The sequence below is a fragment of the Odocoileus virginianus genome, chromosome 23 (assembly GCF_023699985.2).
Source record: "Odocoileus virginianus isolate 20LAN1187 ecotype Illinois chromosome 23, Ovbor_1.2, whole genome shotgun sequence".
In the NCBI taxonomy this organism is placed as follows: Eukaryota; Metazoa; Chordata; class Mammalia; order Artiodactyla; family Cervidae; genus Odocoileus; species Odocoileus virginianus.
Window position 1 is genome coordinate 49,400,751 of NC_069696.1, and position 23,267 is coordinate 49,424,017.

Below are 23,267 nucleotides of genomic sequence, written 5' to 3' on the forward strand. Positions count from 1 at the left end.
GTAGGAAAACACAAAAGAGATTACTGAAGAAAATGGAGGTATAAATGTGTATCAGAGAAGGAGTTACTGATGCTATCTGGCAAACAAAGATATACTTATTTGTAGTTAGCAGACAGAAATGAATTAATCACTAAGAATCTGATATCAGAATTTTAGCAAATATTTTATCTACTTAAACTTTTTCCCAGATTTCCAAAAGGCAGACAGAAAGAAGAGAGTTAATATTAATATCTGTTTAGAAGTATAATAATTAAGCAGGTGACATAATTTGAAGATAAGAAATACAAACTACATTTAAGGGACTATTTTTCCACAGTTGGTAGAGGAGAATGAGCAAGGCTGAGCAGTCAGTGAGGCACTGTGCTCCTGTTACCAGAGGCGAACAGTAAAGTTCAGTCTTTAATTCATTTGAGACAGACTGGACTGAACACGCCATATATGCACTATGCCATACAATCTAGGAGTAGGTTATAAAGAGGCACATATCTAAATCACTTAGCTAAAGGAGGGGAGAGCTCTCTCCATACAAGGAGACCTAAGAACAGGGAACTGAAAAAAAAAGGAAGTCCAATTAGCTAGCGTGTTTGCAGCAACTTCTGCCTTTTATGTTCTATTTTCTCTATAATTGGTGGTGGGGAGGGGACAATGAATACAAGTTCTCCATGTAATTTTAAAGGTAAATAATTTCAAAAATTGGTTCTCATTTATCAATGCTTCTAATGATCCTAACTTTTCTAAACCATCTTTTAATTTTTCAAATGTTTTTCTAAACTCTCTTTAGCCTCTTAATCTTCATAGTTCCAATCAAACTTCACTTTAAAAATACCACTCCAAAAATGAATTTCACAAGTTACTTCCTAGCCTTCTTACTTGAGGAGGCATGAGGAAAGGATTTTTGTTTCATGCTCTTACTCTCTCTCCCAAAGCTTAGACAGGTTTCAACTTCATCAGACTCTTACCAAGCAATGCTGATACTAGTTAATTGAACTGGTGACTAAACACTTCTGAAATGACATCAGAAATGCCGGTGTCTAAAACTTGGCAAAGTTGCACAGGTCCATTTGAATTCTATATTAATTATTTTAGTAAAATAGTGGCTGATAACTTATTTGCCGAACTTATGAAGAAAAGACTTCCCTGGAGGCTCAGACAGTAAAGCGTCTGCCTACAATGCGGGAGACCTGGGTTCGATCCCTGGGTGGGAAAGATCCTCTGGAGAAGGACAGGGCAAGCCATTCCAGTATTCTTGCCTGGAAAATCCCATGGACGGAGGAGCCTGGTAGGCTACAGTCCATGGGGTCGCGGAGTTGAACACAACTGAGCGACTTCACTTCACTCTATGAAGAAAAATGACTTTACATCACTTTACCTTTCCTTTCCTCCCTAATCTCGCTGAATATATAATCAAGTTGGCTACACAGGGCCTGTGGGAATGTTTCAAGCTATAATTCACAATTCCTTTGGAAAGTGCCAAAAAGTAACAAGTAGAATGAAAAAGCTGGCTTAAAGCTCAACATTCAGAAAACTAAGATCATGGCATCCAGTCCCATCACTTCATGGCAAATAGATGGGGAATCAGTGGAAACAATGGCTGACTTTATTTTTCTGGGCTCCAAAATCACTGCAGATGGAGACTGCAGCCATGAAATTAAAAGATGCTTACTCCTTGGAAGGAAAGTTATGACCAACCTAGATAGCATATTAAAGAGCAAAGACATTACTTTGCCAACAAAGGTCCATCTAGTCAAGGCTATGGTTTTTCCAGTGGTCATGTATGGAGGTGAGACTTGGACTATAAAGAAGGCTGAGTGCTGAAGAATTGATGCTTTTGAACTGTGATATTGGAGAAGACTCCTGAGAGTCCCTTGGACTGCAAGGACATCCAACCAGTCCATCCTAAAGGAGATCAGTCCTGGGTGTTCATTGGACGGACTGATGCTGAAGCCAAAACTCCAATACTTTGGCCACCTGATGTGAAGAGCTGACTCATTTGAAAAGACCCTGATGCTCGGAAAGACTGAAGGCAGGAGGAGAAGAGGATGACAGAGGATGAGATGGTTGGATGGCATCACTGACTCAATGGACATGGGTTTGAGTAGACTCTGGGAGTTGGTGATGGACAGGGAGGCCTGGTGTGCTGTGGTTCATGGGGTCGCAAAGAGTCAGACACGACTGAGCAACTGAACTGAAGTACACCTTTCCCAATCATTCCATGTCATTTGGACAAAGGAAGTAAGAAATGATGTTATAAGGAAAAATTTTAAAATCAGATTTGCAACTTTGAATAATATAAAAGACCTCAGATAAAGACTGAAGTGAATCAAAAAAGTGACTATATAGGTATGGTATTAGGTTCACATTAAAAAAAAAAAAGCTAGGTCACCAACTTATAAAAATTAAACTTCTATGTTTTTCTTTACTAGAATCTCTACACTGGCAAAGAGAGTATAAACTTTTAAATATGAAACCTTTTATTCAGTGAGATGTTCTTTCCACAGTAGAGAAGAAAAAAGCTCAAACTAAATTATACTTTTAATAGCAATCTAAACTTTTTTTTCCAGATAATCCACAGAACCAAAATTTTAGTAGCAAAGAACATTTGGCACAGTATGAGATGAACCAGAAGTTCAGCAAAGTATGCAATGCTTTAAAGCACTTCTGTAACATGAATGCATGACTTTTCATGCATTAGGGATGCTCACACTAAATTATTATCTGCTTTTCTACCTACCTGCTATACAAATTAACTTCAATTCAAAAGCAACATTTCTGAACAGAAGGCTAAGTTACCAAGCATGAAAAATCATGAGTATGGGGAGCGCCTGCTTAGCGCTTTCATAAGAAAAAGGCACACACATGTTTGCCATTCCATTCATATGGTAATTACTCATTTAGCAGAAGATAGAGATCCAAACTACAATAAATCAAACCTTCCAAAATAGTACGTTTCTGATAAGTAAAAACAACAATAAATCATTTCACTTTATTAATACTGGTATTCATCAATTGATTCTTCAAATTAGTTAGGAGTGGATATACTTTAAAAGTACATAATAAAATTCACAAACTCATTAATATGTATTACTGAGCTTTATATAAAAATTTTATGACAAACTTAAAAGGTACTTTATTTCTTTCTTTTGCTTTACTAATCAAAATCATCATTAAAAGAAAAAAATTGAATATTATACCTGAATCTGAATGGAGGGAGCCTCTAGGGCTCTGTAAACCATTGGCAGGACACTGTTCTTTATCTCGTCAGGAGGAGTTTTGGTTAGCAGCAGATCCATTTTTTGGAGGAAGATTAATAAAATCTGTGTATACAAGAGGAACAATGTATCAAAGTCTAGGATTTTTATGCCACTTTACATATGCCAAAATTTAAAGTTGCTTCAAAAGAATAAGTTATGTATTTTGACACTTACCATGTTGCTAGCCTGAAGGCATGGAAGACAAAAACATATAAATCAAGTCTCTTATGTTTCTAGAAGCACAATATTTAACATCTGTTCTCGGTTTAAATATTTAAATAAAAGCTAATTTCCTAAGTCTCACCTATCATCAGTAATACATCACTCACCCACAAGTACCAACTATCTAGAAAGCTACTAGGTAAAAAGAAAAGTCTGGGGGCAGCAAAGTCAGACGTCTCAAAGAAGTAATTCCATCACTTGGCTTCTATGAAGGTCAAAACAAGAAAAGGTACAGAAATGAAAAGGACTGTCAGGGAAAATTCTAGAGAGAAACATCTTCAGTTGTCCCTGATCAGTCTGCCACCATACAGCTAAGTGACAGGAACAAACCATCCCTTCTATTTATGCAGACTAGAAGGGATTTTTAGCTAGACTAGTAAGGCGGGGGAAATGCAAAGAAAGAAGGCAAGTAAGTGCTCAGAGGTTAGACCCCTTAGGTTCCTGTCTGACGAACAAGTTGGTGGACATGCAACCCCACTGCTTTTTTCCTGACATGTTGCCGTGTTTGGAGAACTCTGCTTCAAACCCTACAGTTCCCTCACCTGCCCCTTTCTCAGGCAGAGGAACTCTTGCCTGACTACCACAGACTTCCTTCTGTTTCCCTCCTTTCAAGGGAAGGACCACAAACAGCCTGTCATTAAACCGTTAAATTAGGTAATCAACAGTTTACCAATAAGCTACTGCCATGTAGTATCAGAAACTTAGTAATATTTACCATGTGCTAGAAAATTTCAATTAATTTCAACAACTCCTTTCACTTCAGAAATGACCAAAATAGAAGCTGTAACAGAGTAATGACTTGTCCAAGGAGATGAAGGTGGCCAGATTCTAATTGAAGTATGGGACCTTACTGCTCCCTTAAATCCAAGTGCACCTTGAATCTGGGGAATAAATATTTTAATAGAGTCTATATCAGACTCTATTAAATTTTCTATATCAGACTCTATTAAATTTTCTCAACAATACACATATTACTCCCATGGTGCTGGAAGCATTTTCCCTCTTCTAGTGAAACTATTCATTATCAATAAAATAAAGGGCACTGACACAAACCATATACAAATTAAAGATTCAATTACAAAGCAGAAAAACAGAAATATTTAAAAGTGAAGGAGAAAAATAAATATTTATTTTACTAAACCTGTAACTTTCAGTAAGGCCAATGGGAATAATATAACACATGTAAAACCTCACTACAATTTTTCTGAGATAGTAACTTGTTGACAGCTATAGACATTTACTTGCAAAGTTCAACTATTAACTTTAGGAATGGTTCACTTCAAGCATATGAAAAATACCTTCTGACTATTGGAAAAGCAAATCTCTCATATTTACCTCAATTTTTAAAAAGCCAGATATCCATTCCTTTTGTTTTCAGTGATAGTTATCATTGACTAAAACCACTAAATAAGCGCAGATAAACAGGAAAAAATATCTACATACATACCTGGATTGGCTCCTGCTGTTTAAAGACAGGCCCAAGTTCAGGTAGAATTAACTTAACATATTCTTCTTTGGTACATTCTTCAGCAATGAGTAGAACATTGGGCAAAACAAAAGGTACCATGTCAGGGTTTACAAATTCTGAAGTCAAACAAGGCAAAATTCTCTGCACAATCACACGCTGAAAGGCAAAAATGTTTTCTTAAAATTAATCTTTGTATCAGGTCTTTAGTATTAACATTGAAGTTAAGCGTCTAACACTTCCAATCCTTTTGGGTAAAGAGACTATACAATTGATAGTTGAAACTGGGACACTTTTGAGAATAAAATATTACTATTGCTAATTATGCCAGGACAAAAGACATAACCTGGGAACATTACAGAGAAAGGGGGATATATGGTCACTCTTTAGGAAATCTTTCCTAATTAGTCTTCATTAATATAGTTCTCCTCTTAATTTCTTCATTGCTTATGATTCATATCCCATATTGTAAACTATTGTTTCGTGCATGTTAACTCCATCTACATTTACTAAAAGGGCCTTGAAAACAAAGACAATATTTTGTTTCCCATTTATTCTCCAGGGCGTCTGGGTAAAGGGCTACACAAACAGTATATAACCAATGAGTATCTGATTGATTAAACACTGGAACTATTTTTACAAAGGCATTAACTAGTTTTCCAGACAGTGGCTTTTTTAGCATTCATTAATATTTTTAGACCATGTTATCCTCACAATTTACTAAGACAGGAAGGAAGAGTAGAGGAACTGGAGAGACTAGTATCATACTGAAGTAACCCCTTAACTGCTAGTGAGACAGTGATTTCCATGACAGTTTACAACTTCTCTTCTGATGTTTAATGTCCAAGTGCTGACAGAATGTGGTCCACTGGAGAAGACAATAGCAAACCACTTCAGTATTCTTGCCTTGAGGACCCCATGAACAGTATAAAAAGGCAAAAAGATAGGACACTGAAAAATGAACTCCCCAGGGTGGTAGGTGCCCAATATGCTACTGGAGATCAGTGGAGAAATAACTCCAGAAAGAATGAAGGGATGGAGCCAAAGCAAAAACAATACCCAGTTGTGGATGTGACTGGTGATGGAAACAAGTTCTGATGCTATAAGAGCAATATTGCATAGGAACCTGGAATGTTAGGTCCGAGAATCAAGGCAAATTGGAAGTGGTCAAACAGGAGAAGGCAAGAGTGAATGTTGACATTCTAGGTATCAGCAAACTAAAACTGACTGGAATGGGTGAATTTAACTCAGATGACCATTATATTTACTACTGTGGGCAGGATTCCCTTAGAGAAACGGAGTAGCCATCACAGTCAACAAAAGAGTCCGAACTGCAGTACTTGGATGCAATCCCCAAAACGACAGAATGATCTCTGTTTGTTGCCAAGGCAAACCATTCAATATCATAGTAATCCAAGTCTATGCCGCGACCAGTAACGCTGAAGAAGCCGAACGGTTCTATGAAGACCTACAAGACCTTTTAGAACTAACACCCAAAAAAGATGTCCTTTTCTTTATAGGGGCCTGGAATGCAAAAGTAGGAAGTCAAGAAATACCTGGAGTAACAAATAAATTTGGCCTTGGAGTACAGAATGAAGCAGGGCAAAGGCTAATAGAGTTTTGCCAAGAGAACGCTGGTCATAGCAAACACCCTCTTCCAACAACACAAGAGAAGACTCTACACATGGACATCACCAGAAGGTCAACACGGAAATCAGATTGATTATATTCTTTGCAGCCAAAGATGGAGAAGCTCCACACAGTCAGCAAAAACAAGACTGGGAGCTGACTATGGCTCAGATCATGAACTCCTTATTGCCAAATACAGACTTAAATTGAGGAAAGTGGGGAAATCCCTTATGATTATACAGTGGAAATGAGAAATAGATTCAAGAGATTAGATCTGATAGACAGAGTGCCTAATGAACTATGGACGGAGGTTGGTGACACTGTACAGGAGACAGGGTTCAAGGCCATCCCCAAGAAAAAGAAATGCAAAAAACAAAATGGCTGTCTGAGGAGGACTTACAAATAGCTGTGAAAAGAACAGAAGCCAAAAGCAAAAGAGAAAAGGAAAGATATACCCATTTGAATAAAGAGTTCCAAAGAATAGCCAGGAGAGATAAGAAAGCCTTCCTCAGTGATCAATGCAAAGAAATAGAGGAAAACAACAGAATAGGAAAGACTAGCGATCTCTTCAAGAAAATTAGAGATACAAAGGGAAAATTTCATGCAAAGATGAGCAAAATATAGGAAAGAAATGGTATGGACCTAACAGAAGCAGAAGATACTAAGAAGAGGTGGCAAGAATACACAGAAGAACTGTACAAAAGAGATCTTCATGACCCAGATAATCACAGTGGTGTGATCACTCACCTAGAGGCAGACATCCTGGAATGGGAAGTCAAGTGGAACTTAGGAAGCATCACTATGAACAAAGGTAGTGGAGGTGATGGAATTCCAGCTAAGCTATTTCAAATCCTCAGAGACGATGCTGTGAAAGTGCTGCACTCAATATGCCAGCAAATTTGTAAAACTCAGCACTGGCCACAGGACTGGAAAAGGTCAGTTTTTATTCCAATCCCAAAGAAAGGCAATGCCAAAGAATGCTCAAACTACTGCACAATTGCACTCATCTCACACGCTAGTAAAATAATGCTCAAAATTCTCCAAGCCAGGCTTAAGCAGTATGTGAATCGTGAACTTCCAAATGTTCAAGCTGGTTTTAGAAAAGGCAGAGGAACCAGAGATCAAATTGCCAACATTCATTGGATCATCGGAAAAGCAAGAGAGTTCCAGAAAAACATCTACTTCTGCTTTACTGACTATGCCAAAGCCTTTGACTGTGTGGATCACAATAAACTGGAAAATTCTGAAAGAGATGGGAATACCAGACTACGTGACCTGCCTCTTGAGAAACCTGTATGCAGGTCAGGAAGCAACAGTTAGAACTAGACATGGAACAACAGACTCATTCCAAATAGGAAAAAGAGTACATCAATTGTATATTGTCATCCTGCTAATTTAATTTATATGCAGAGTACATCATGAGAAATGATGGGCTGGAAGAAGCACAAGCTGGACTCAAGATTGCCGGGAGGAATATCAATAACCTCAGATATGCATGTGACACCACCCTCATGGCAGAAAGTGAAGAGGAACTAAAGAGCCTCTTGATGAGAGTGAAAGAGGAGAGTGAAAAAGCTGGCTTAAAGCTCAACATTCAGAAAACTAAGATCATGGCATCCAGTCCCATCACTTCATGGCAAATAGATGGGGAATCAGTGAAAACAGCATCAGACTTTATTTTTCTGGGCTCCAAAATCACTGCAGATGATGACTGCAGCCATGAAATTAAAAGACGCTTGCTCCTTGGAAGGAAAGTTATGACCAACCTAGACAGCATATTAAAAAGCAAAGACATTACTTTGCCAACAAAGGTCCGTCTGGTCAAGGCTATGGTTTTTCCAGTGGTCATGTATGGATGTGAGAGTTGGACTGTGAAGAAAGCTGAGTGCCAAAGAATTGATGCTTTTGAACCGTGGTGTTGGAGAAGACTCTTGAGAGTCCCTTGGACTGCAAGGAGATCCAACCAGTCCATTCTAAAAGAAATCAGTCCTGGGTGTTCATTGGAAGGACTGATGTTGAAGCTGAAACTCCAATATTTTGGCTACCTGATTTGAAAAGACCCTGATGCTGGGAAAGATTGAAGGCAGGAGGAGAAGGGGACGACAGAGGATGAGATGGTTAGATGGCATCACCAATTCAACATACACGAGTTGAGGTAGACTCTGGGAGTTGGTGATGGACAGGGAGGTCTGACGTGCTATGGTGCATGGGGTCGCAAAGAGTCGGACACGACTGAGCGACTGAACTGATCTGAACTGAACTCTTCTGATTTTTTTATCCTATTTAATTATTTATCCACCATGTAAAAAAGATCCACTAAACTTTCATGACTTCAGTCGGTAGCCTTTTGGACATTTATGTACCCTTGGCAAGTTACATTTTGGGGGGAAGTGTTATTATAGTGAAGTCAAAGTAAATTTTAAACGCTAAACTCCTGACTACTAACAAACTGATCAACAACAAACCTTAGGCTTCCCTGGTGGCCCCAGTGAAAAGAACCCACCTACCAAGGTAGGAAATATGTGTTCCATCCCTGAAGCAGAAAGATCCCACATGCTGCGGAGCAACTAAGCCCGTGCACCACATCTATTGAGCCTGCACTCTGTAACAAGAGAAGCCCCCGCAATGGGAAACCTGTGCGTCACAACTACAGAGTAGCCCCTGCTTGCCACAACTGGAGAAAAACCCATGCAGCAACAAAGACCCAGCACAGCCAAAAATCCGTACATACAACTCCCCTCTCTGCAAACAAGTGGAAGACAGCATATAATGAAACATAGAGAAGGGACCGTTTATTTAAAAAACAACAACAAACCTTAGGCAGTTTTGGTAGAACCTTTGGCAGTCCTTTGAAAAACTGTGACTTCTGAAGGTTATCCCTTTGGAATAACGTATCAAAATATTGCAGTGTTACTGCACCAACATCATCAAAGAAGGGAATCTAAAAACAGAGAAGTAAAATTATTTTGATAAATATTGAAATACTTCTCATATGTGAAACTGACACAGTATGGTGAAAAAACAATAGTCAGAAACATTTAGCAAAATGCTAAAGACAACTTAATGAAAATTCTAATTGTAAAAATCAGAATAAGAAATAATAAATTACTCCTCTTTTTGAAGTCAATTTTTCAGAATCAGAATCTGTGAACTGGCTACACAATAACATTAACTTTACATAACTAGTAAAATATTCAAAGAGTAACTAAAATATCATGAGGCCATGAACAGTACCATTTATTAAAATCCATGCTTATATGAGTGAATTAAGAGGGTTATGAACTCTTAGCATGTCTAGAACTTCTGCACGCCCAACTGCAACTATCATGTCTCTTTGAAATCTTAACTTTATATCAGAGCACTTGTATCATAAATTGTTTAATTCCTTAAGATTAAAGGACACTGAATATTTAATATATTCACAAATATAGACATTATCCGGGGACTATATTGTAAATCTTCAGAAGTACTTAATCAACTTTAACTCATTCTTTGTCCCTCCATCTAAGGCAGGAATTAATATATACTCACCTTTGTCATTTGATCTGCATCTGGTCTTACAGTTGGAGTTACATTCAACAGTAGTTTTACATGTTCACGGACTTCTTCAGGTATATTTGTAAGTGAACTAGATCCTAAACGACTCAACTGTTCAAGAGTGATAATGTTAAATATGAATATAAAATATTCCAAAGATACACATTTATATTGTGAACAGTCCATTTAAATCTTTTTGAAATTTACTAAAAGTATTTTTAGATTGAACAAACTGCTGTTGCAAGATAACTAGAGTGTCTTTTAATACCTGAAATTGTCTCTATTCCTAAAGCAAAATGCCCAGTATTTTAGGCCATATTTAAATTTTCACTCTAGTAAATAAATGCCATGATTAAAGTTGTAGTAACAAATATTAATCACAACAATTACTTTTGTTATGTTGATTTTATGAGAATAAATATGAGACACTCCTCCCAGTGTAGAGAATTTTCTGAACGTGTTTTAGAAAAAAAAACTAAGAAACACTTAATACATTTTTAATGCAAGCAAATATTTAAAGGCAAATACCTGATCTAATTGTCTGCTGAAACTCTTGTAAATATCTTGCTTGTTAACTTCAAATACAGGTTTCCCTTTATTAAATACAGCATACATGACCGTTCCTAAAGAGTACATATCACTGGCTGTTTCACAGGTCACAGAAAGTATATATTCAGGAGCCAAATATTCAGGATTTGGAAGACACAATGATGGTAAATTTGGGTCCCATTCTTTACATGGAAACTTAGGCTATAAAAGGATAGAAAAATAATCACATGGATTAAATATGTCACATTAAAGTAAACCATTGTCAAGTACTAACAATTGAGTTTTAAATTCATACTCAGTCATGCAAGTAAGAATGTCACCACCACTTTCAATTCTAAATTTCCCCAAATCCCAAAACTACAACATGCATGAAACAAGCTAAGAGATAGAATAAGAACTCCTATAACTTTGAGATTACTGGCATTCTCTTCCAGAAAACAAATTATCTGTATACTATATGATGCATTTTGAACATGGAAAGGTCTAGCCTATGTTTTCTGATATAGGCTTCAAACTTACAAGCTCAAGTAGATTATAGTTGTTTAAAACCTTGTTCTTTCACTATTAACTGTGATTTAGTTAACAGGTTCAAAAGGCTGCTGTAAAATTAAACAAATGTATGGAAAACAGGCCCGGCACAATGCCTGAACCATGGTATATCTCAACCAATACTAATTCTTTCTGCTTCCCCTAAAAATGTTTACTTATATTACAAATATATTGTAGGTCAAATCATGGTTTCTTTAACAACTACATAGTAAAAACTTGAAATATTGCAGTGTTTTCCTAAGTATAAATAGGTAGGTTTCATAATCACTAAGTAACAGGTGCTGTTTAGTCAGAAAAACTGGGTGCAAATCTTAACTCTACTGCTTACCACCTGCCTAAACTTAAAGCAGGTTAGTTCATTCTATGAGTCTAACTCGCTCATCTGTATTATTCCTATACCTCACTGAGTTGTTGCAAGGATAATAAGTGAATACACAGGTAGTGTTTAGAAAGAGCTTCAATAAACATTAGCCATGACTGTCACTGCTGTTGTTGCTATCATGCTACCTAAACAAGATTCTGTGGTTCAATAAGTTGGGGAAACACTGCTAAATTCACAATGTTTGTTTCTGTACCCGACATTCTGAGGGGGAAAAAAACCTACCTAACCCAAAAGTGCTCAAATCTGCTTAACTCTAGCACTTTTTCTCAAGTAACACTACTGCAGAATAAGTACTAAATTTGTAGGTACAATGAACATGAGAAATTTTCTATAAAGCTATAAATTTAAACATACCATAGTACCACAAAGCCTATTTATACACATTTGTCAGACTTCCCAGGTGACGCCAGTGGTAAAGAATCTGCCTGCCAATGTAGGAGACACAAGAGACGCAGGTTTGATCCCTGGGTCAGGAAGATCCCCTGGAGGAGGAAATGGTAACCCATTCCAGTATTCTTTTCTGAAAATCCCATGGATGGAGGAGCCTGGCATACTGCAGTCCACAGGGTCACAGAGTTAGACACAAATAAGCAACTAAGCACAGGCTTCTCTGTCCTCTAGTATCTATCTACTGTCAAACCCACATCCACTGAGTTGGTGATGCCATCCAACCATCTCATCATCTGACATACAAATTCCCTAATCTATTTCAGATGCAATTCAAAAATTTCCAGAGCTTTAAAAAAAATTAGAAGAATAAAACCTTTATTACCTCTTGTTCAGAAGGATTAGTTGATGATACACAAAAATCAAAGCCCATTATTTTCCAGGCTCCACTTTTATTCAAAATTATATTTTCAGGTGTAATATTTCCATGAACCATTTTCACACTGCTGTGCAAAAATGACAATCCTTCAGAAACCTGTAAATGGGAATAAAAGATATTTTTACATTCAAGTACATTAATAAATGTCTCATAATAATCAAATTTGCTGCTTCTCCCAATAATAATTTGTACATGTCAGGTTATTAAATTTTATAAATGCAAAACTGTAGAGAAAGTTGCCAGAGCATTCTAAGCATTAGTAACAAAAACTCCCCAAACAGAGAGCAACTACTTATTTAAGTTCCTTTCTACATACACAAAAGTAAAAGAAAGGACTTTGTGTCCCAAATTTACTCAGTTCCTAAGTGTGAAAAGTGAGAGAATCTGGTTTCTGAGTTAACAGACAGGAGTAAACTCTGGGAGTTGGTGATGGCCAGGGAGGCCTGGCTTGCTGTGATTCACGGGGTCACAAAGAGTCGGACACAACTGAGTGACTGAACTGAACTGAACTGAAATATCAAGAAATACATTTGTAAATTTGATTCTAATTCTTAATATTTTTTATACTTATACTCCACATTGAAATTACATTTTTCTTAGTATTGTGCTCAGTTTTCAAACTAATGTTCACTCATTCTTAATTTGGATTAATACTTGATAATTTTATATTTGTGCCTGAGATCACCATGCTTATTTGTTAACAAAAAGTGAAGACTGGATTTGAAAGGACCAACCACACCAAGTTTTGGAAAGATGTGAAAAAATATTTAACTTTTATATACTGCAATGGGAATGCAAAATGGTATTACTATTTCTAAAATGGCTTTTCATTTTCTTAGAAGATGAACTATATACATACTGTTTGATTTAGTCATCCCACTCCCTAGTAATTAACCAAGAGAAGTGAAATTAAATGTCCAGCAAGAACATGTACATGAATATTCATAGCAGCTTTATTCACAACTGCCCAAAACTGTAAACAACCCAAACGACTGTCAACGGGTGAATGGACAAGCAAACTATGGTATAGCCATTCTATGGACTACTACTCAGCAATAAAAAGAAGTACTGATACACACAACTATGAATGAATATCAAAATAATTTGATTGATTCAAAGAAGCCCAGCCAAAAACACAGTACATATTGTATGATTTCATTTAGAAAATTCTAGAAAATACAAACTGATTCATAGTGACAGAAAGCAGGTCAGTGGTTTCCTGGGATGAGAGACAGAAAGGTAGCAAGGAGCAAGAGGTAAGGATTACAATAGGTACAAGGAAACTCTGGAGGGTCATGGATACATACATTATTTTGACTGCAGTGATGGTTCTACCTAGGAACTTAACAGCTGTGTATTTTTAAACATGTGTTTACTGTATGCTAATTAATTATACCTTAATAAAGCTGTTAAAAATAATGAACAAACTTATCTCTGTCCCCAAAACAAAGAATCTACTGTATAAATTTACTCTATAAAGCTGAAGATATTTTAGTAAGTAGGGGAAGGAAATCAGCAAAAGTGGAATGGACTTAAGAGATGCATTCTGAAGGTTTAAAACTCAAAAAAATAAAAAAGGAACCACACACTCACCAATCAATAAGTGCTCTTCAAAGGTTACTAATGTTACGTTTCATACATTGAAAATACAATTTAAGCCTAAAAATAAACTGTAGAGAAATTCTAGAACATAGAAATGATTTTTAAATTACTAAAGATGCAAAGGTTTACATAAAGCAGTTTATATGGCTAAATTTGAAATGGTTATAAAAATACTTTTGAATGAAAATATTCCATCCACACAATGAATAAAAATACATACCTGAAGCAAACCATATTTGGTTTCTACATCATAAAGTTTATAATCCTTAATGTCTGGAGACACAGGGGAAGGTAGATTTTCCCAGTTACCCAGAACATTGGCTAAACTGGCAAAAACTGGTTCTGTGCAAAATGCCAAGCAGTCCCTGTTTTAAAAAAAGAAAAGTATGAGTGGTCCTATATAACTACCAAGAAGGCAGACAAGTTTAGATTCATTTTCACCATTACTATAACATAACAAAGCAAAGTCAGGAAGCTCTGTGTATGAATTACACTGGATAATTACCACTGTGCTTTTTGAATAATTGATATTCTTTATGGAAAACCAATAAATTAATTTAGATTATTGTTTTATTACCCTTATTTATAAGGCTATAATTTACAGAATATGCTTAAAGGAAATTGCAGACTTCCCAGATGCCTCTGGAGCAAGAGGAGTCAGGACATAGCTTGAGCTCACACAAGCCGGCCACGTTTCTTTTGTTCACTATTAGGAACAAATATCTTGCGGGGGGGGGGGGGGGGGGGGGGGGGGGGGGTGCTGCTGAATTATGTCACTTGAGACCTTTGTGAGTTGTTGGAGCCCTAGGAGGGCACATTATTTTTGCATCTTTCAGACTGTCTTTTGCACCTAGAAACAGTGTGAATACCTTTCTGTTCTTGCTTTGGGAAACATGGTATCCCGTGGGGCCTCCTCTGGTACTTTGCAAGCTCTGGTACTTATCCTCCATAGCACATTCCGAGGAGAGGTATGCATGCTAAGTGCTGGCCAGGGGATTGGGGGTGTCCTATTTCTGGGTGGTGAGTGGGTGGGAGTGTCCAGGAGTCTCTGGCGCAGGTGTGGGTCAGCCGTGGCCTGCTGCAGGGTTGGGGGCACTGAGTGTAGCAGTGCCTGCATGGGACCTTTTGAAGACAGTCACCTTTATTATCTTCTACCTCCACCAGGAGATTCCCTGTGTAGCTCAGATGGTAAAGTGTCTGCCTACAATGCGGGAGACCCAGGTTCAATTCCTGGGTCGGGAAGATCCCCTGGAGAAGGAAGTGGCAACCCACTCCAGTATTCTTGCCTGGAAAATCCCATGGACTGAGGATCCTGGTAGGCTACACTTGGGGTCGCAAAGAGTCGGACACGACTGAGCCACTTCACTTCACTTCACCTCCACCATAGTTTGGCCCCAGAAAAATAACAGAGAAGGAACACAGCCCCACCCACAACAGAAAATCAGATTAAAGATTTACTAACCATGGCCCCACCCATCAGAACAAGACCCAGTTTCCCCCTCAGTCAGTCTATCCCATCAGAAAGCTTCCATAAGCCTCTTATCCATCAGCTGGCAGAGAGACTGAAAAGCAAAAACACAGAAAACTAACCAATCTGATCACATGGACCACAGCCTTGTCTAACTCAATGAAACTATGATCCATGCCTCGTAGGGCCACCCAAGACGGACGGGTCATGGTGCAGAGTTCTGACAAAATATGGTCCACTGGAGAAGGGAATGGCAAACCACTTCAGTATTCTTGCCTTGAGAACCCCATGAACAGTATGAAAAGGCAAAAAGATAGGACACTGAAAGATAAACTCCCCAGGTTGGTAGGTGCCCAAGACGATACTGGAGAACAGTGGAGAAATAACTCCAGAAAGAATGAAGAGATGGAGCCAAAGTGAAAACACTCAGCTGTGGATGTGACTGGCGATGGAAGTAAAGTCTGATGCTGTAAAGAACAGTATTGCATAGGAACATGGAATGTTAGCTCCATGAATCAAGGCAAATTGGAAGTGGTCAAACAGGGGATGACAAGAGTGAATATCGACATTTTAGGAATCAGAGAACTAAAATGGACTGGAATGGGTGAATTTAACTCAGATGACCATTATATCTAATACTGTGGGCAAGAATTCCTTAGAAAAAAATGGAGTAGCCATCATAGTCAACAAGAGTCCGAAATGCAATACTTGGATGCAATCTCAAAAATGACAGAATGATATCTGTTTGCTTCCAAGGCAAACAATTCAGTATCACAGTAATCCAAACAGTAAGTTGGATTCCCTTCTCCAGTGGACCAACCAGTACTGCCCCGACCAGTAATGCTGAAGAAGCTGAAAAATTGAACGGTTCTATTAAGACCTACAAGATCTTCTAGAGCTAACACTCAAAAAAGATGTCCTTTTCATTATAGGGGACTGGAATGCAAAAGTAGGAAGTCAAGAAATAATGGAATAACAAACAAATTTGGCCTTGGAGTACAGAATGAAGCAGGGCAAAGGCTAATAGAGTTTTGCCAAGAGAACGCACTGGTCATAGCAAACACCCTCTTTCAACAAGACAAGAGAAGACTCTACACATAGACATCACCAGATGGTCAACACTGAAATCAGATTGATTATATTCTTTGCAGCCAAAGATGGAGAAGCTCTACACAGTCAGCAAAAACAAGACAGGAAGCTGACGATGGCTCAAATCATGAACTCCTTAGTGCCAAATTCAGACTTAAACTGAAGAAAGTGGGGAAAACCACTAGACCATTCAGGTATGACCTAAATCAAATCCCTTACAATTATACAGTGGAAGTAAGAGTCAAGGGATTAGATCTGATAGAGTACCTGATGAACTATGGACAGAGGTTCATGACACTGTACAGAAAACAGGGATCAAGACCATCCCCAAGAAAAAGAAAAGCAAAAATGCAAAATGGCTGTCTGAGGAGGTCTTACAAACAGCTGTGAAAAGAAGAGAAGTTAAAGGCAAAGGAGAACAGGAAAGATATACCCATTTGAATGCAGAGTTCCAAAGAACAGCAAGGAGAGATATAAGAAAGTCTTCCTCAGTAATTAATGCAAAGAAATACAGAAAAACAATAGAATGGGAAAGACTAGAGATCGCTTCAAGAAAATTAGAGATACCAAGGGAACATTTCATGTAAAGATGGGTTCGATAAAGGAAAGAAATGGAATGGACCTAACAGAAGCAGAAAACAGTAAGAAGAGGTGGAAAGAATACACTGAAGAACTATACAAAAAAGATCTTCATGACCCAGACAATCACAATGGCATGATCACTCACCTAGAGCCAGACATCCTGGAATGGGAAGTCAAGTGGGCCTTAGAAAGCATCACTATCAACAAAGCTAGTAGAGGTGATGGAATTCCAGTTGAGTTATTTCCAATCCTAAGAGATAATGCTGTGAAAGTGCTGCACTCAATATGCCAGCAAATTTGGAAACCTCAGCAGTTGCCATGGGACTGGAAAAAGTCAGTTTTCATCCCAATCCCAAAGAAAGGCAATGCCAAAGAATGCTCAAACTACTGCACAATTGCACTCATCTCACACGCTAGTAAAGTAATGCTCAAAATTCTCCAAGCCAGGCTTCAGCAGTATGTGAACCGTGAACTTCCAGATGTTCAAGCTGGTTTTAGAAAGGTAGAGGAACCAGAGATCAAACTGCCAACATCCAATGGATCATCAAAAAAGCAAGAGAGTTCCAGAAAAACATCTACGTGTGCTTTATCAACTATACCAAAACCTCTGACTGTGTGGATCATAATAAACTGTGGAAAATTCTGAAAGAGATGCAAATACCAGACCACCTGATCTGCCTCCTGAGAAATCTATATGCACCTCAGGAAGCAACCGTTAGAACTGGACACAGAACAACAGACTGGTTCCAAATAGGAAAAGGAGTACGTCAAGGCTGTATATTTTAATGCTGCTTACTTAACTTTTATGCCAAGTACATCATGAGAAACGCTGGGCTGGAGGAAGCACAAGCTGGAATCAAGATTTCCAGGAGAAATATCAATAACCTCAGATATGCATATGACACCACCATTATGGCAGAAAGCAAAGAACTCAAGAGCCTCTTAATGAAAGTGAAAGAGGAGAGTGAAAAAGTTGGCTTAAAGCTCAACATTCAGAAAATTAAGATCACGGCAACTGGGCCCATCACTTCATGGCAAATAGATGGGGAAACAATGGAAACAGTGACAGATTTTATTTTGGGGGGCTCCAAAATCACTGCGGATGGTGACTGCAGCCATGAAATTAAAAGACGCTTACTCCTTGGAAGGAAAGCTATGACCAACCTAGACAGCATATTAAAAAGCAGAGAGATCACTTTGCCAACAAAGGTCCATCTAATCAGAGCTACGGTTTTTCCAGTAGTCATGTATGGATGTGAGAGTTGTACCATAAAGAAAGCTGAGCACCGATAGAACTGATGCTTTTGACCTGTGGTGTTGGAGAAGGTTCTTGAGAGTCCCTTGGACTGCAAGGAGATCCAACCAGTCCATCCTAAAGGAAATCAGTACTGAATATTCATTGTAAAGACTGATGCTGAAGCTGAAACTCCATACTCTGGCCACCTGGTGGGAAGAACTGGCTCATCTGAATAGACCCTGAAGCTGGGAAAGACTGAAGGTGGGAGAGAAGGGGACGATGAGGATGAAATGGTTGGATGGCATCACCAACTCAATGGACACAAGTCTGAGTAGACTCTGGGAGTTGGTGATGGACAGGGAGGCCTGGCGTGCTGCAGTCCACAGGACAGCAAAGAGTTGAACACAACTGAGCAACTGAACTGAGCTGAACTGGCTGGCAGCTACCATGGAGCCCATGTACATAGGGTCAATAAGGCTCCCCCAGGTTGCCAATGGGCCAGGAGATACGATATTCTATTCAGAGCACGGCCCATGGACACACCTGGAGCTCAGGTAGCTCACTAGGAGGAGGTCCGTGTGGAAGATTTCAGGGAGGCAGTCAGGTCCTGATGCTGGTCAGAGTGACTGGCCTCATGACAACCTCAATCTCACAGTAGCTTTGCTTTTACCTATCATTTTTAAAGGTGTCACAAGTTTCCAATTTTTAAAATTAGCATTCTTAATTTTTTTGTGTATTGCTTTGGGCATACTGCATGGCTTACACCATCTTAGTTCCCAGACCAGCTATTGAACTTGGGCCACCAGCATTAGAAGCTCAGAGTCTAACCACTGGACAGCCAGGGGATTCTCTATTGTTTTTTGATCATAAGAATGTTTAGAAATTCAGAAAATGTTAGATATTAACATTCAATAAGCCTTGTAGACTAATGATCAAGAACTCAAGCTCTGAAGACAAATACCCAACTTCAAGTCCCAGCATCCTTATGCCTTGTTGGTCTCACTCAAGACACTTTGAGTCTCACTTTGTCCATTTGTAAAATGGTGATGCAAGACCACCATGAAGGGTTACTGTGAAGATCAAATGAGCAAATGCATGTGAAATACATAACATGCTTACTAAAATATAAGCTCAGTAAATGCTTACAACTGCTACTATAATTACCAAGTGTCTGAGACTTCAAGTCCTAACATTTCATGCCTCAGGGCTTAGGCTACAGTAATGAAGAACTATAATGCTGTGTAGTAACAAAGCTATCCCAAGCCCCTGCACCTAGACAGTGACTGCTAAATGACAAACATGCCTTCTGCTATTCTATCTATCAGTAGTACTTTTTTTTTCACCTTGAATCTATTTTTCAAATGAAAGCATATGCAGAAGTTTATGTATAAGAGATAAAGACAGAGCTGCTTAGGTTGAAGGAGGAGGTTACACTGTCCTGCCAGCTCAGTTATCATGAAAGATAATGATCCTGATCTTGCTTGTCACTGCCTTGCTAAGCTTATTAACACAGTGGACACCAGGTTTTCTTTCTTTTTTTTAATTTTTAAAAAAAATTTTTTCCATTTATTTTTATTAGTTGGAGGCTAATTACTTTACATCATTGCAGTGGTTTTTGTCATACATTGAAATGAATTAGCCATGGATTTACATGTATTCCCCGTCCCGGTCCCCCCTCCCACCTCCCTCTCCACCCAATCCCTCTGGGTCTTCCCAGTGCACCAGGCCCGAGCACTTGTCTCATGCACCCAACCTGGGCTGGTGATCTGTTTCACCCTAGATAATATACATGTTTCGATGCTGTTCTCTTGAAACATCCCACCCTCACCTTCTCCCAGAGTCCACAAGTCTGTTCTATACATCTGTGTCTCTTTTTCTGTTTTGCATATAGGGTTATCGTTACCATCTTTCTAAATTCCATATATATGTGTTAGTATACTGTAATGGTCTTTATCTTTCTGGCTTACTTCACTCTGTATAATGGGCTCCAGTTTCATCCATCTCACCAGAACTGATTCAAATGAATTCTTTTTAACAGCTGAGTAATATTCCATGGTGTATATGTACCACAGCTTCCTCATCCATTCGTCTGCTGATGGGCATCTAGGTTGCTTCCATGTCCTGGCTATTATAAACAGTGCTGCGATGAATATTGGGGTGCACGTGTCTCTTTCAGATCTGGTTTCCTTGGTGTGTATGCCCAGAAGTGGGATTGCTGGGTCATATGGCAGTTCTATTTCCAGCTTTTTAAGAAATCTCCACACTGTTTTCCATAGCAGCTGTACTAATTTGCATTCCCACCAACAGTGTAAGAGGGTTCCCTTTTCTCCACACCCTCTCCAGCATTTATTGCTTGTAGACTTTTGGATAGCAGCCATCCTGACTGGCGTATAATGGTACCTCATTGTGGTTTTGATTTGCATTTCTCTGATAATGAGTGATGTTGAGCATCTTTTCATGTGTTTTTGTGCCATCTGTATGTCTTCCTTGGAGAAATGTCTGTTTAGTTCTTTGGCCCATTTTTTGATTGGGTCATTTATTTTTCTGGAGTTGAGCTGGAGGAGTTGCTTGTATACTTTTGAGATTAATCCTTTGTCTGTTGCTTCGTTTGCTATTATTTTCTCCCAATCTGAGGGCTGTCTTTTCACCTTGCTTATAGTCTCCTTTGTTGTGCAAAAGCTTTTAAGTTTCATTAGGTCCCATTTGTTTATTTTTGTTTTTGTTTCTAAAATTCTGGGATGTGGGTCATAGAGGATCTTGCTGTGATTTATGTCGGAGAGTGTTTTGCCTATGTTCTCCTCTAGGAGTTTGATAGTTTCTGGCCTTACATTTAGATCTTTAATCCATTTTGAGTTTATTTTTGTGTATGGTGTTAGAAAGTGTTCTAGTTTCATTCTTTTACAGGTGGTTGACCAGTTTTCCCAGCACCACTTGTTAAAGAGGTTGTCTTTTTTCCATTGAATATCCTTGCCTCCTTTGTCGAAGATAAGGTGACCATAGGTTCATGGATTTATCTCTGGGCTTTCTATTCTGTTCCATTGATCTATATTTCTGTCTTTGTGCCAGTACCATACTGTCTTGATGACTGTGGCTTTGTAGTATAGTCTGAAGTCAGGCAGGTTAATTCCTCCAGTTCCATTCTTCTTTCTCAAGACTACTTTGGCTATTCGAGGTTTTTTGTATTTCCATACAAATTGTGAAATTATTTGTTCTAGTTCTGTGAAAAATACCGTTGGTAGTTTGATAGGGATTGCATTGAATCTATAGATTGCTTTGGGTAGTATAGCCATTTTGACAATATTGATTCTTCCAATCCATGAACACAGTATATTTCTCCATCTGTTTGTGTCCTCTTTGATTTCTTTCATCAGTGTTTTATAGTTTTCTATGTATAGGTCTTTTGTTTCTTTAGGTAGATATACTCCTAAGTATTTTATTCTTTTTGTTGCAATGGTGAATGGTATTGTTTCCTTAATTTCTCTTTCTGTTTTCTCATTGTTAGTGTATAGGAATGCAAGAGATTTCTGTGTGTTAATTTTATATCCTGCAACTTTACTGTATTTGTTGATTAGCTCTAGTAATTTTCTGGTAGAGTCTTTAGGGTTTTCTATGTAGAGGATCATGTCATCTGCAAACAGAGAGAGTTTCACTTCTTCTTTTCCTATCTGGATTCCTTTTACTTCTTTTTCTGCCCTGATTGCTGTGGCCAAAACTTCCAAAACTATGTTGAATAGTAGTGGTCGTCACTTGCTCGTCACTGCCTTGCTAAGCTTATTAACCCAGTGGACACAAGGTTTTCATTCACTGAACTGTACTGGAGGAAAACTGCTCAAATACTCCTAGGGTTTGTCTACAATTTTCAGTGATTCCAAGGACTCATTTATTTTAGTAACTCTAATTTTTTTCCTTTGCTGTCTTGTCCTCAGAGTCATCCGTGGTCATATCAATATTCATAATTATTCTTTAAGTTTGAAGCCCTTATTATCTTTCATGAATATTTACTTCCATTATCATTACAAACAGTTACATACCAGAAGCACCATAGCCCATTTCAAGGATCACCTTCCCCAACCACAGGTATTTACTAACCATTCATCTCCTACTTTTTACTACCACCACCTAATCTAGCTTCCCAGTAACTTTATTCAACAATTCTGAAGTATTCAGTCCTGACTACACTTTAGCCCCTTCTTTCTCCCTACTGCCTCAACAATCATTCTTACTACCCTTTACTGAGCAAACACTTATTAATCCTGTAGTTACCATCACAGGTTTCTTTTACTCTCGCTTCTGTCAGAAGCTGAAGCAAAAATATAAAATCCAAGACTTCATAAACTCATCGTCTAAAGACATATACTTAACCTTGCTCTTATTTTTCAGCATTCAAGAATATCCCTTCATAGCCCTCTTATATTAACTCCTCATTCTTTTACCCACTACTCATCTATGATCCACGTTCTACCTGAAAAAAAGGAAAATTCATTTAACACAAATGATCTCATTTCCCTACACTTTACCTCAGTATATTAGTGATTCATAACTATCCTCCTGACATTTCCTTTTAGTTCCTTCTGTCAGGTAGTTAGAACAGGGAAAAGGAGTCCAAAATGGCGGTAGCTAAAAGACAAGGAAGGGAAAAGCCCACGAAAATAGAACAAAGGAAGGTGTGAGGACTGGAGTGAAGACTTCAGGTAGAACAAATAGCACTCCTGGCTAAGCCCGATTTGCATAGGGCAGGCCCAGGGGAGGAAAAAACATAAAGGAGGAGCCAAAGGGGCCCCGCCCCCACCGCAGCATGCATGTGCTCGCTCTCCCCCCCCCCCACAGCGTGCGTGCGTGCGCGCGCTTCTTCTCTCTCCTACGCACTGCGCGCGCGCGC

At 38.6% G+C, this 23,267-nt stretch overlaps 1 protein-coding gene across 3 annotated transcripts in view; it reads right to left on the reverse strand.

Moving 5' to 3' along the window:
• SCYL2 (SCY1 like pseudokinase 2) overlaps window positions 1–23,267 on the reverse strand; it is a 56,894-nt gene that overhangs the window by 13,807 nt on the left and 19,820 nt on the right. For all 3 annotated transcript variants that reach the window (XM_070454093.1, XM_070454096.1, XM_070454094.1), the window contains exons 4-10: window positions 14,233–14,377; window positions 12,357–12,506; window positions 10,633–10,854; window positions 10,099–10,215; window positions 9,383–9,508; window positions 4,921–5,097; window positions 3,192–3,314 (exon numbers count right to left, since the gene is read on the reverse strand). In XM_070454093.1, the coding sequence (XP_070310194.1) occupies window positions 3,192–3,314; window positions 4,921–5,097; window positions 9,383–9,508; window positions 10,099–10,215; window positions 10,633–10,854; window positions 12,357–12,506; window positions 14,233–14,377 (1,060 nt within the window). The remainder of the gene's footprint in view (window positions 1–3,191; window positions 3,315–4,920; window positions 5,098–9,382; window positions 9,509–10,098; window positions 10,216–10,632; window positions 10,855–12,356; window positions 12,507–14,232; window positions 14,378–23,267) is intronic.